Source organism: Ictalurus punctatus, chromosome 13 (assembly GCF_001660625.3).
Source record: "Ictalurus punctatus breed USDA103 chromosome 13, Coco_2.0, whole genome shotgun sequence".
NCBI classification, from domain to species: Eukaryota; Metazoa; Chordata; class Actinopteri; order Siluriformes; family Ictaluridae; genus Ictalurus; species Ictalurus punctatus.
Window position 1 is genome coordinate 15645001 of NC_030428.2, and position 15396 is coordinate 15660396.

General features: G+C 37.9%; 1 protein-coding gene across 26 annotated transcripts in view; it reads left to right on the forward strand.

Annotated features, from left to right (window-relative positions):
- tcf7l2 (transcription factor 7 like 2) overlaps window positions 1-8265 on the forward strand; it is an 84627-nt gene extending 76362 nt beyond the window's left edge. For 4 of the 26 annotated variants that reach the window (XM_017483991.3, XM_053684928.1, XM_017483999.3 and 1 more), the window contains exons 11-14: window positions 340-388; window positions 1154-1204; window positions 2266-2338; window positions 5842-8265. In XM_017483991.3, coding sequence (XP_017339480.1) covers window positions 340-388; window positions 1154-1204; window positions 2266-2338; window positions 5842-6283 — 615 coding nt within the window. In that variant the 3' untranslated portion in view covers window positions 6284-8265. Of the gene's footprint in view, window positions 1-324; window positions 389-1153; window positions 1205-2265; window positions 2339-2893; window positions 2968-3470; window positions 3496-5841 lie in introns of those variants that run through there. The other 22 variants (XM_017483989.3, XM_017483993.3, XM_017483996.3 and 19 more) reach the window with 14 other exon arrangements.
- Window positions 8266-15396: the final 7131 nt, after the last annotated feature.

Sequence of the window (15396 nt, forward strand, 5' to 3'; positions counted from 1 at the left end):
TAAGGAGCGCGCTCTCGTCCTCTTTCCACACCCCCCCAAGTAATCTGACTCTTTCAAAGAAATCTCAAGAGTCCTAAATTATTTCACAACACAGAGAGAACGAAGGACTAGCTCGAAAACAAAGGAATAAACACAGAGAAAAGCGAGAAGGACGAGAGAGAGAGAGAAAGGGAAAGTTGTGCTATGGCCCACAGTGGCATTCCACTCCTTCAGGCTCGTGCATGAATAAATGAATGAGTAAAAGCACGGCTCTCTTGTTCAGTTTGTGTCTTGGCCTTTTCTTGCAATATAATAACTAAGGTTCCTGTCTATTTCTTTCTTTTGGCTGCTAACCAACAGGGGAAAAAGAAGAAGAGAAAAAGGGAAAAGCAGCAGGCAGATGGCAATGGTAAGTGAGATGCAATTATGTCTCATATTAGAGCAGATCCATCATCTGTCACAAGGGTGACATCTCAAAGATAAAAGTCCAGCTTTTTTTCTCTTCAACCCCTTTTTTTTTGCCTGCCTCATCTTGTATATAGTTATGCTACCCAATGCAATATTTACACGTTAGACTGCTTGTTATCCCCCACCCTAGCCCCATGTCGAGCACTAATAACACTGAATATGCATGAATCCTACACCCAGCACGTCGTCCCTCCTAGTACAGCCCCCTCTCCAGCATTTAGCATAGTGTGAGCTCTGTGTGTGTGTGTGTGTGTGTGTGTGTGTGTGTGTGTGTGTGTGTGTGTTAATCATGCTGCTGAATGAGTGCTGCTCCTGTGCCAACCCTGACCATGCTGCTGAATGTGTTTGTGTGCTGTGCCACTGGCCTGTGCTTCATGTTTGTCCTGTGTGTGTTTAACTTTGAGCTGTGCCTGCTGCATGCCTCAAACCGATAAATAATAATTCAACTAAAATAAAAGGATGAATGGAAAAAAAAAAAAAATCACCTCATCTCTTTAAATTAAGGAGGTTTGCTAGTTCTTTGATTTTTTTTTCCTCATTTGACATTCTTCTTTATAATGCTCTTATGATTCTGATTCTTGATCTATATTATGATATGTGAAGGAGAAATGCGAGTAATGATATATTTGCGGTCTCTTTTTTTTTTTTTCTTCCCCCAACATGGAGCCCTTTTTGAAGACCTCTCTATCTGTTCTTTTTCTTCCAGAACACAGAGAATATTTTCCAAATCCTTGCCTTTCACTCCCTCCGATTACAGGTGCTAATGTCATTTTGAGTCTTAAATTACTAACTTGCTTTTCTTCCCCCTCTCTTCTAGTTTATTATATATTTAGTTATCTATCTGTGTGTGCAGTATATTGTCTTTAGTCATGAAGAATGCTAGCTACATCTTTCCATATTTTTATTGCACTGTATTCATTTATCCTTCAGTTCTCTTTCAAGAACGGATCGCTTTTGATTTGCTCTTTCGCTCACTTTAATTTTGCTCTTATGTTTATTCACGTTTTCATACTTCCCTTTGCTTGAAATAAAAATATATCCAGTATATATCCCGCTTCTATGTTTAGAAACCAGTTTGGAATGTTTAAAGCGTTTCCATTTGACAAACACAAGTAGCGGTATATTCATTAAGGAAATCGAACGCCGAGAATAACCAGAGACATTATCAGGGTAAACCTCCTTAATCTGCTGGCTTCAGTAGTTTGCCCGTGCGGCTGCCTGCTCCTCAGAGTGATGTCTTGTGGCCTGCCCTCATCTTCATCTTCACATCTCCACACACTGGCTGTGAGAGGCTGATGAACGCAGGCCCAAGCTCCCAGCAACCTGCGCTCTCTGGCTGTGTACCGTTTCACCGGCTGCAACTAATCAACATTTTGCCACTCTGTCCCCTCATGTCCTTCACTGTAAATCAGAGAACAGGCCTGCAGCAGACATGTAATCATAATTGCTGCATCACACGCTATTAACAAACAAGCATTTCATATTTACATATTTCTGTGGCTTTGCTCTTATTCTTATTTCTATTTACACACTATTCTGTTGCTCTTACTCATTGACCTTTTGGTTTCTAGTTTTGTTTTGTTTTGGTTTTTTTTACTAATGTCTGAAAACTAACATGAATATATGCGAGTCTGTAGAAACAATACTGCACAGTAAAGCAATAATCTGACTCTGGGAATATCTTTGGGAATATACAATAATATAATGCTGTGACTTGAAGTGATTTAGATTCATCGGTTTCCCTTTTATTTCCCTCCCTCTCTTCACTCGGTCATTTCTCCTTCCCTCTGCTGGCTTCTCCTCCCTTCATCGGCTCAGACCTGAGTGCCCCTAAGAAGTGTCGCGCACGCTTTGGGCTCGATCAGCAGAATAACTGGTGTGGCCCCTGCAGGTGTGTATCTGGTGTGCTGGCAGGTACGCTAGAGCAGGTGACAGCTGGGAAACTCTTACACTGGCAACTCCTCCCTGTGCCTGCCTCTCACAAGCCTCTACCTCTACCTCTCTCTCTCTCTCTCTCTCTCTCTCTACACGCCACCCCTTATGCTACCAATCAGCTGCTTTTGCCACTGTAAAGCTGGGTCATGCCAACAGGCATAATGGTGCTTTTTTGTGTGGGGGTGCACTTGAATGAGTGAGTGCTTTTAAAATGCAAGCAGACTTTTTTTTTCGTCACAGATAGGCACAGTGTATGTGTACATTTATTCATCCTAAACCCTGTGATCTGACTCGATAAATTGTGAAATATGTTGAAAGTTATGCCTGAAAAGGGGACGTGGCTGAGAAGGGTTAGGATTGGAAACTGGCGGTAAGTGTTGGGGAAGTACAGTGCCAGTGTCCCCAGCTGAAACCTATGCTCTAGCTACATGTCTTGTTTGTCCAAATGATGTGTCCATTTTTTTTTTTTGTTTTCCTTGTGTGTTTTTGTGTCTACCTTTTTGGCTAACAGATGCAAATACCCCTAAGAAGTGCCGTGCTTTGTTCGGGCTTGACCAACTCAGTTTATGGTGCAAACCCTGCAGGTATACTCTGAAAGGCACTTTTGGGAAGGATGTAGATCATAATGATGATAATGAAAAGATGAAGATTGATTTCTTCTTCTCACCAATTTTACTGTTTGTTTTCTTTCTTCTAGTCTCTTCAATCTTTTATGTGTTTGGCAAACTGGTTGATTTTGGGGGATCTGTCTCTCTGTCTAACTGAGATGTGCTGTAATAGAGCAGCTGAACTCCTGGGGCAGAAAGTGGAACTGTCTGTCTGTGATTATAATCACGCATCATCTATAGTCTATATTGACAGTGCTATCTATAACAGAAATGATCATTGTAAACCCCCTATTTACCATTTTGTCCCATTTTCTGCCCTATGGTATATCTCTGCCATCAGAACAGTCTTGATCAACCTTCTGTATAAACTTTGTTGTAACCTCTTGTTCTCCCTCCTCAACTACCCCACCCCTCCCCCCACCTCTCCGATGACCCTTTACTCAGTCCCAACCTCTTGTCTTTCTGTTCTAACACAAGCAGTCTTTGAATTGGAAATATGTTGATGGTAGGTATTTGTTTCTGCTAAGTAATACCCTTCTCTGTGTCTCACTTGTGTTTCCTCCATCTCCTGCCTTCACTGCGAATGCCAGATATTTGTCCTGTTCTGTTGTGTTACACTTCCCTGTGCTGTTTGTAGCAAACTTTCATCCTGTTCAATCTTTCAAGTCCATTTTAAATCCTGACTTATGACTCATTCACACTCGAATTCAGCAGCCTAGATAAGGAGACTAGAATGGAGTAGTGTCCCTACAAAGCACCCTAGGTGTCTGGGTGTTTGGCTGCTTTGGGAGAAGCGCTGGTAATTGTGCCCTTTATTCAGGGAGCTGGGAGGTTAAAAGACCCCACTAGGCTCGGTTTTCCTGAAAGATGCATCCGCACTAATTCCCCCAGAGATGCAGAAATCAATAAGGAACAAGGGGAGATACTTAGAATCGATAGGGCTCTTAAAAATGGATATTAGCTTATTTGCAGCCGTTTGACGGGCAGTTAGCACAGAGCTGCACTCTGGAGTGTGTCCAGAGACCAGCAAAATACGTTTCAGTTCACAGGAAACTATACCGTTGCTATCAAAATTTCACAAAATGATACACAGCGTATATTGAATACAGTGATATACACCGTATTGAATCTACCCGTTCATTTTATTCGTACATTCAGCCATCTCTGGCCCTGAAGACCCGCACTCTAAAGTACTCTTTAAGATGCTTCTTTGTTCATCGTTTCTGTCCCAATAGCGACGCACTTTTTTATTGTGCTTCCTCACCGCTCTCTACAAATAATTGCATGTCGTGCATGTCCTTTAGCCATACAGGGTATGCGTCTGGATCAAACGTCTGCCTCTTTCTTCAACTCTATCCATATCTGTCTTGTCTTTCTTCTCATCTTAAATGCGTCTCCCAGGCACTCTGTACTCTTGTCCTTGTCTCTCTGGCTCTCTTTCTCCTATTTTTGTCTCAAACCTATACTTGCATAAGACCAGGCAGGGGTATAACTTAAGAAACAATCCTCACCTGGATTTCAACAGGATTTTATATTGCCGGTATAAAAAAAGGAAAAAGTCACAACTAAATTCACACCTTTCCTTACTCCATAGCTCCCCCTATCTTTCTCTTCTCATGTTCACTGTTTGTTTTTCTGTCCCTGTCTTACAAACCTGTAGGAAGCTGAATAGCTTAACGTGGCCTTGAGGCATTAGATTCTTGTTTTTTTCCCCCCCCTTTTTTGGCAGGGGTATGGGGTCAGGTCACGCTAGGGCAAGGTACACTGAGGGTTTTAGCTCTCTTTCCATCTCTCTCTGGTTACTCTCTCTTTCTTTCCTCCTGATTCAAAACAGGCTATGCATCCAAGCACCTAGGAGACATTGGAAATCTCTCTCTCTCTCTCTCTCTATACTTCTCTCTCTATTTATCACTCACTCACACTCTCACTCAATATCTCTTGCTCTCTTTTCCTCTCGCACCCCTCTCGGCGTACTGGCTTGGTGCTGCTGTGTTTGCCCGTGTGGCTGGCTGGAATGGCTGGCCGTAGGCGTAGCAGACGAGGGAGGGTCCTGACCCGAGCAGAAATGCAAACATGGCGGCGCGACCTCTGTGCACAACACTCACACACATGTCTTAGGGGCAGGCTGAGAGTAGCGCATCTCCTCTAACCTCTTACCTCTCCATCTGAACTCCCCCCAAGGAACATACAGAAAAAAGCAGTAAGGAGACATGAAAAAAGGAAGGGAAAAAGAGGAGTGTAATAATTCAAGCTGATGTGTAAACCGAATGGAGTCCCGTGCGATTTGCCGCGCTGGGGTGGAGTTCTTTGTTTCAAGCTCGTTCTGTTATCCTAGTAAGAGAAAACAAAGAGAGATGTAGTGTTCACCTCTTTGGCTGTGTCCCTCTGAACCTCGGAGGTAGTTATTCTTCCAAATTCCTCATCCTAGTGCTTCTTGTCATCACTTTCCCCATCTGTCTCACCGTCTCCTCATCTGGCATCTGTATTTCTGTAGACCCTCCTCCACCATGTCTGTCTTCTTTGCATGTATGATATTGGATGGAAGGTGAGAGGAAGTCAGTGGCAGAGAGCCAGTGCTCAGCTGCTCATCTGTTTGTATTGGCATTCTCAGAAAGCAAGAGCATCCAATTAGATGTCCCGATCTATATCTGAAAACGATTGAGCGTAGTTCAGTCGTGCTGAAATTGGCCTACTGACTAAATATCACCAGTCTTCATATGTGTGTGCAGAACTGTATGATGTAGGATGTGCATTTAAATGGATGCTAAGGCTTTCTTACAAGCCTGCTGACAAGTTGCAAAGCACTGCTGAGATTACGTAGGAGTTAAACAAGCCTGCTCTCTGTTTGCAGGAGAAAAAAGAAGTGCATTCGCTACATTCAAGGTGAAGGCAGCTGTGTCAGTCCTCCCTCTTCGGATGGAAGCTTACTAGAGTCGCCCCCATCCTCCCCCTCCATGGTCCCCAATTCTCCGCCCTCGAAAGAGTCCAAACCACAGACTGAACAAATGCAACCTCTTTCACTGACTATGAAATCGGGCCCCCTGGTCTCATCCTCACACCACCAACACCACCACCTGTCCATGGCACCGCCTCCGCCCTTAGCTCTGCTGGACAACTCAGGGGCAGGCAAAACCCACGGCCCCGCCCACAATGGCTCCTTGGACCCTTCAGACGTGTCATCGTCTCGCCCCTCAGGCTCCGCCCAGCCTGCATCAGCGTGTAATTCCCATTCTCTGTTGCCCAGCTCTGCCCCAACGCAACCGCTTTCGCTCGTAACCAAGTCAATAGACTAGGCTAAACTGGCTCCGATTTACCAGCTTTCAACTCCTCCCTTCTGTCTGCTGACACTTAAGTTCTTTTCCTCTATTTGTTTTTTCTCTTTCTTTTCATTTTTTCTGTCACATATGGCTTTGGAAATTAGTTAATTCTTTTATCAAAGTTCATTGGTCAATATTTGACCTGTCATTTATCTAAAATAAATGGAACTATTATAATAATAATATTGATGATAAAGTAAAATGAGTTGTAGAGTATAGCTATATAAGTCTGCCAAAATGTAAGACTTTTTTCTTTTCTTTTTTTCTTTTTCTTTTTTTTTTTTTTTTTTTTTTTTACTGTACAACAGAAAAAAATAATACCTGTTATGTAAATTGACATAGACATGTTAAAAGACAGATATAAACGTAGTCTAGGTGAGGATTCAGTGAGCCCTTTTCTTAAAGTTGGTTCTTCTTCATTATTTGTATTAAATACGAGCTTGCGAACCAATCATTTTACACCTGTTCAAAACGTGGAGGGCACGAGGACCGTGGAGACACCCTTCTCCAGCTGAGGAACAACTTTAATTGTGATGTTACTTGTTCTTGTTTAAATGTACAGAAATATTTGGGGGGTTACTGTGTTAATATGCATTGTTCCACTGCGTTGTTTATTTTATTATTTTTTTGTCATTGTTTACCGTGGGAGGGCGGTGGAGGTGGGTTGGGGTGGGTAGACTCAGTTGGAGGAATGTTTGGGGGACTGTTTTAAGGGTGGGTGGGTGGGAGGGTGGGTGATTGTGGTATACAATACAAAATGTCACAACGCTAGGACCAGTAGTATTTATTGCTTTAGAGATTGCTTGTTGTATCCTGTATGTTGTCCCTTTTTCGAAATATTTTTCTTTTACTTAATACATTGTACAAAATTTTTTTTAATGTAAGCAACTTATATATATATATAAATGATCCATTTTTACAAGGAGGTTTTGAAGTTGAATTGTTTTGTTTTAACATTTGTTTCTTTTGCTGAAGACCAGAGTTTCACCAACACAGTGTAGATTCTCCAAAACAGATGTATGCACAACTTAATTTCTAAAAGCATATCTATAAGCCATTTTTCAATAGGAGAAAAGAAAACTTGAAACGGGGATAGTGAATACCATGTCTTTAGTCATTGGTTTTCATCATCTAAAGCCCATCCTTTTTTTTTTAACTGCAAGTTCATCTCCACTGGACTGTAGAATTGTGTACAGATTTTCTGTGCCGAAATTGTGCTAATTCTCACTCCCCCTCTTACAATGCTGTAGGTTTGTCAGGTTTTTTTTTTTGTTTGTTTGTTTGTTTTTGTTTTGTTTTTTGTTTTTTTTCCCTCAACCATACTTTGCTGTGACGTTACATAGATTGCTATGTATGTAGTATAAATGTTGCTATAACAAAATGTGTTTGGTAGCAGATTGTCAAATATTAAAATTTAAACTTAATAAAAGACGGACATCATCATACTGTATAAACCCTCAAGGGCCAAATGATGTATATTAGGAGGTTCATAAAAAAACTATTAAATAACACAAAAAATACACAAACTGCCACTTTTAAGTACACTACTACATATAGGTAGATAGAAAAAATAGGCATGTTGATGTTGCAAGAAGCTGTAAAAAAGCTACAAGAGAATCATCCATTCGGTGCCATTGTAGTTGACATGATGCGACTGTAAGCCGTCAATCTCTTCTCTGGTTTATTAAGATGCTAATGATGAATAGTTTGAATGTTTCCTTAACGGCTGTGATGTTCCTGTTCTATTTTATGCTCTTAGCTTTTATTTTTGTTTGCTTTATTTTCTTTTTTTTTCTTTCTTTTTTTTTCTTTTTTTTTTTTATTTTTTTATTTTTTTTTTTGGTTTTTTAGTTATTTGAAATGGTTCCCAGACCATGTTTTTTGTAATGAATAAATGTTTATGCTGTACAGTCTCTGTAGCATGCAGTTCTGTATTAATAAAAGCGACTTAGTATGTGCAGATTAGTTTGTTGCCTTGCTTTCTCTCATCACTCTGCCTCTGGCCTTCATTTTCGCCATATAGACTTGGACAGCGTGCCACTCCAAGCTCAGCATTTACCTGATTTTGTGGCAAAATAGCAGATCAATTTTAAGCAGCGCACGTATGATAAATGTCGCTTGGTAAAGAATGATTCATGATATCCAAGCTAAGTCAAATCCACCTGAAAACAGTTAGGACTCTCAGTGGGGGGGGTCACATAAATCTCCTGTCGTCTGGGGGGGTGGGGGGGTGCTTCACATAAATCTCCTGACGTTTGTCTGCATCTGGTTCCATTTTGAGGGGGATATTCAGTAGATATTTCATTTTTTCTGGCTGAAACTACGGAGATGAAATCAGTTATTCAGTTCTGAATTTATTGTACTACGCAGCCAGTTGATCAGAGTTTATTTTGTGTTCTCTTAATTTCTCTCTAAAGAGCTGTTTAACTTTTTTCGTTGTTGATTTTCCCTTCCCTGCTTAGATTAAAGGATTTTCAAATGCACTCATTCATGGAAGAACAACACTTTTAATTTGTGCCCTTAGGTGCATTTGTGCTTAGGTTACTGTAAGTTGTTGTAACATGCGAAATCTCATCTGACCCAGGCTGATGTGGTGTTTTGTTTTGTTTTTTTAAATCTCGTCTTCTTTTATCTTCGAACTTTGTTCCTGTGGCCTCAAGGTTTCTTTAATACACTTAAAAAACATAAAAATAACAAGAAAATTAAAAACAAAAAAAAGTTTTTTTTTTAAAAAAACAAAAAAACAACACTAACTTCCTGTAAAAAGATGGTCAGAGTAAGAGAGTTTAACAGCAAACCTTTCTCAAAAATCGTATTTAGTTTTAATTTCCCATTTATCCAAACAGAACTGTTTCATTGTTGATGTATAGCTTCAAAATAACCTGTGTATAAGCTTGTTCAGATTTTCTGCTGAATGTCAGCCTCACAGGAACAAATCAATAAGGACAAAGATGTTCACAAGCCTGTCTTCTGAAGCATTTTCTGAAAAGAGAAGACACAGAAGTAAACAAACATCATGAAGTAGCAATTGATTCAGAACAGCACTGTTTATTGCCTCTGCAAAGCTTTCGCTCACAAATACAGGCCTCACAAAATGTTAGAGGTCCACATATCAGTTAGACAGATGCAATGTTTCACGTTGACGGAAGAAAAAAAAGAGATGCCATGTATACGAGAAATGCAAAAATAAAACGTTTTGTTGTGTTCAAAGATGTCAAATGTACACACAAAAAATGAAGACTTTTAGACAGAAACTGCTGCATTCACAACAGCCGAACTGTCGATATCTCATCTCCAACTCTGTGGAAGGTCAAGGGCTTTAACTCAGTCCTACATAAAGTGTTCCTCTTAGTCTTTTACAGAGTGGTAAAGCATTTTGTCTGCAGCTTAAACTCTCAAAGGCTCATAATACATTAAATAAATGAATGGAGAAACTGTAGGAGTACGCATTTGTTCTGTACGTTCTGTTTTGACCATTAAAAAGAGAAGGTTCAAGACGAGGTTTCATTTGGTCAGTTCACTGGTAGAAATCAGTTAAAAGCATTCAAGGTTCATATGCATTCAATTCAGCATTCATCCATCCAAACCTCACTGCTCTAATTGTTCATCTTCACACTGCAGTAACACCTAGAACTATTACATTTTCCCAATCCATCTATTATTCCCTGTGTGTGAAGTGTGGTCTATTTTTTGGTATATGAAAGGCCCATCATTCACACTTCATACACCTCTGTGTGAATAAACACTCTTCAAGGCTGATAAAGAAGGCTTCAGGAATTCGTGATCTTGGGGCTCATGCTTTTAGGTTGTGGTTTTTTTGACACTGTCCATTTTTCTCCGGCTTTTCATTGCACTGCACAGTCTATTAAGGCTCTCACTTGATCTTGCATGGACTTTCAATTTGACCTACCATTTGATTTTATTTTCCATATAGCATTTCATGGGAATTTCCAAGCATTTCAGTATTCCATTGTTACCAAGTGATGTCTTAATCTGAATCTCTGTGTGTGTGCGTGTGTGTGTGTGTGTGTGTGTGTGTGTGTAAATGTTTAGACTTACTTTACTGATACCCAGAGGTCTAACTTGTTGGGCATCTTACTGTTTTGTTCTGATATATTTATTTCTGCCTACATATCTTGTCTGCTAAACCACCTCCTTATAACAAAGTCGGTTTTATACATCAGGATCTAATTGTCATTAAGCTGAGCCAGTAGCTATTAAAGGCAAGCCTAAACTCAAGAGCTCCAAATCAAGATATTCAAAAAGATCTGAGCTGGGGTTCTGAAAACCCAAGATCCCAGATTCAAAGGTCCAACGAACCCAGCCACTGACTGACAGAAGACATGATTGAGGCTTTGGACTCCTGTGATATCACACTGTAACTAGAAATTGAGAATGATCTTTGTCAACAAAAGAACTGGACTACTTACAGGTACGTACCTCACGGCTACTAGTAATGTGATGTCTGTACAGCATTTTCCCAGGGTTCCCCGGTTTCCTCCCAGCTCCCAAAAATGTACATTCTTTAAAAAAATAAATAAATAAAGGGGGTTTCTCAGTGGTTCTTTTGATTGTTAGCAGTTCCAGCTTTCTAAAGGGGCTTCACTTTGAACCTTTTGTGAAAGGGTTAATCTGTTGTAGGGTTCTACAAAAGACCCTTACGGGGTCTCCTTAGGCACAAACAGTCTTCAACCTTTAAGAAATTTTCTAAGAGTGCACCAGACAAATAACAAAAACAACAAAAAAGGTTAATCCGAGCTGTGAGGATTCATGTGGTTTTACTACGTTCAAGAAGCAAAGTCAAATCCAAACAACCGACATCCAAAAACAATTAAATATCCAATTCAATGTTCTGCGGTCAGTCGCAAATACTTCAGGCAAACGAAGATCAGGGGTAATTTAAAGACCAAACAGAAAAAACAACCCAGGTTCTAAACACAGCAGATACATGCAAACTGCTTTGAAACACAACCCAGATTTGCTAAGTGATAGGCAAGACTTCACAAAGAGAGCAGCTTTTAAATTGACAAAAAGCAGATGAGCTACACATGAACTTGATTAGTTAACATGACAGTGAACTGAGACCTCTGTTGACCTGGGAATTATTGCTGTGTGCCAGTGTAACAGTGTGCCATTGGCATGGGAGACTTGGAGATCAAATTTATATGGCTCAATATCTTAATAATGTATCACAATAATGTCATACAGAATCTCATAATTTCAAGGTCTTGATAAACAGCTTAAAGTCTATGGTTTATTAGTCACAACTTCATACACACAATCTGAACATGTCATTTCGTTATTTGTATATTGAACCAAACTGATTGCATCCTAACTACTTCATTCATGTTAGTTTTTGTTGTTGTGGGAATTGTGCAGGGATCAGATGTAATCTATGATCAGGGTACATTTGTAGGTCCAACATGTGTAATCAATCTTGACATAAATGGAAAACAGAGCTGAAGAGTAACTCCTACGTTGTCCATCACATGTGCAGGAAAATAAAGTGAACAAACACAGGACAGAAAGTGTACAAATTGATTCCAGATTTGTTTTGTTTTGTTTTTTCCATTTCGAGATCATCATCACTGTATTTTTAGCCATTAAAACATGCATCGAACATATATTAATTAAGATGGTTCGCTGTACTAAGCGGGAAAAACAGTGTAAAATCAAAATCTCCATAATGGAAACCTAAAGGCAGTTGTTGATTTCTGTCAATCGATATTTAAAAATATATGAAAATATATAGGATGAGACAAAGCTGTTCTTATCTAGTTTTATCCACCTAATTTTAGTAATAGAGAAAAAGTGACTACATGCTAGTAACACAAACTCAAATTCCTCCCTGTGGAAAACCTCTCTCTCTCTCTCTCTCTCTCTCTCTCTCTCTCTCTCTCTCTCTCTCTCTCTCTGTATATATATATATATATATATATATATATATATATATATATATATATATATATATATATATATATATATGTTTCTAAACATATATGCTTTTAATCACAACAGCCCCAAATGTGCCACAATTATAGTTTGATAGTATTATCATTTCTTTAGGCACATGTCAATGCTATGTGAAGCATCATGGTTTTGTTTCCTATAGAGAGCTGACCGTCTCTATTATGTTAACACTAGCAGCCATCTATTGTTTGTCTGTTTACCAGCAGTTTACTGACTCTGTGATAGCAGAAATGCTTAACACACACTGATGTTAATATTAATTGCAAATTATTTTTCAGAAATCCCCACCAATTCTAAATTTATTTTACCGCTCATGATCAAATTAATGCAATATCATTTCATGGACTGTATCTGGTAAAACAGCTTTTGTAGGTTATACATGTAAGATTTCAGCAGTCATTGAGGTGGATCCATGTAACCCAGATTTTTTTTTTTCAGTATTATATGGTTCTATCTCTCATTCATTCTTAACCCAAACAGAACAGCAAATTGTTGTTTAAAACATTTAACATGTTTTTTTCATTTTCTTTCATTTCATTTATGTATAATAGAGCAAAAGCACTGCAACATGTTTGTATTGTTATTCATATAAAGTTTTTATTTATTTTTATTTTTATCCATTTTTTAAACTTTGTTCATAATTTCTCAGTTTCATTTATTTACTTGCACATTCAGTTATTCTTTTAATATTCATTAAATTATCAGATGTTTAGTTTGATTAGCGTGATTCATACATCACTAGTCTTCGTGATCACTATTTAGTCTCTCGTGATCAAAAGAAGCAGCAATCTACATGCATCTCAAATCCATCATATATTTACATGGCTTCATGCTGTTTTTCTTATGATAAATTCAGGTGCATATAAAGAACTGAAATTAGATGCATTCAGCTTAGCGTGGTACGGTGAAGAAAGGTTGTCAACATCCGTCTCCTCAATAAAGAAAGTCCCCCTTTACTGCATATTTATCTATTCAGTATGTACATTTAATACCTCATAATTTTATTTATAGTGTCTATTTACTTATATTTATTTATAGTGTCTTTTATTCAGGATTAAAAGCAGGCTTTCAGATCTATGAGCTGTAAGAGGATGTTGAGGCAGAGGACAAGTGTTTGCATTGGATGTGTATATCATAGGCAAGGCAGAGAAGTGCTTCTAAACCTTCACATCTGTCTGTTATGGGCATCAGCTTTATTACATTCTATACAGTGTATTAAAAAGTACTCAGTACTCAATCTTTATTTGTAACACTTGTGCCACATAAATAATTATAAATAATAGATTGATTAGTATTTTTCCATTGATGCAAAAAAAAATTCCTGTGGAAAAAATATATTTAATAATAATCATATATATATATATATATATATATATATATATATATATATATATATATATATATATATATATATATATATATATATATATACACACACACACACACGCACTATAACAAAATAGCCAGATCACTAAATCCCAAAGCATATATTTATTACATATTACATACTACAATAGTATGCAATTTGGTATATAATGCATAGTAAAACATACTAATACATGTGAATATATCAAAAAACATAATAACATATCATTACATGCCACAACAAAAAACTGTTGCAGTATACAGGATGAAGCTTTTGTCATTTTAAATAAACATTTTTCATCAAAAAATCCTATATTTTAGCACAACACACTTATGCTTTCTGAAATCCCCAAGATCCTGTTTAGGGATACTAAAAAACTGTCTATGATACCACAGGAGAAATGATAAGCCAAATAAGATTCCTTGTGCCATTTTTTTCTGTCTGCTGCCAGCAGCATTCATGTGTTAAGTTTAAGGGAAAAAAAGTATCTGCTTAAAATATACAGACCAAGAACCACATTAACCCACACTGACTTTCAAGCAAAAACTTTAAAGCGAAAACATTCGTATACTGTGTTTAAAAATAACAGTTTTCTGTCATCATTTGTTAATTTGGGAACAACAATAATAAATAAGATGATCATCTAACTTGTAACTTGTGTGTAAAGATGATATTAGAACACCGTATTATTAATTTACTGTATGTTTGATACCACAGGTAAACATTTTAGTAATATATATATATATATATTTCATGTATATTTATAATATATCATTTTTAGTTTAGTTGCAGGTGTTGGAAAACAAAAGCAGAAAAGTCTTTCAATTGCCCCGAATTACATATTATTTCCAAACATATTCTTCATAATGTAAATACTCTTTATTAATACTGCAGGTCACAATATTAACATAAAAAATAAACAACAATTTTAAGAAAATATATGAAGTATTACCTTTATTAATTGCTATTCATATGTCTCAGTGGATGTTGATGTATATGATTTATGGGGCATGTACTCTATTAGTATAATGAAAGAGTTTTGTGGACCTGTGCACTAATGTAAAATAACTTCTTGCTTTTCAATTTTCCACTCTCTCTCTCTCACATCACATATGCAAATAAACAAGGTCTTCAAAGTCCACCTTTTTTATTTACAAAGCTTACACACGTGTCCCAAAATACATGAAACAAGCAGTCTCATTAGTTAATGTTTTCTGTAGTCAGACAAAACAAACAAACAAACAAAAAAACAACAACAATACCACAAACCTTATACTTTCCTTTGCATCACATTCACAATGCAATGTCATTTTGATCACATGGTGTCATTATTAAACCTAACTAATAGTTAAACTTTCATGCATTACCTGATTTTAGCCTACCTTAATATCTTGTTTATCCAAACAGAACTGTTTCATTGTTGATGTACAGCTACAAACTGACCTGTGTATAAGCTTGTTCAGATTTTCTCCTGAATGCTGAACGTCGGCCTCACAGGAACAAATCAATAAGGACAAAGATGTCCGCAAGCTCTGTGCCTGTCTTTCTTCTGAAAAGAGGAGACACAGAAGTAAACAAACATCAAGAAGTAACAATTGATTCACAACAGCACTGTTTATTGCCTCTGCAAATCTTTCGCTCACAAACACAGGCATCAGAAAATCCTAGAGGTCCACATATCAGTCTTAGGCTGTTTCTGACAAGCAGATGTGATGTGGCATGATAAAGGAAGAAAGAGGAAGGGTGTATCAGT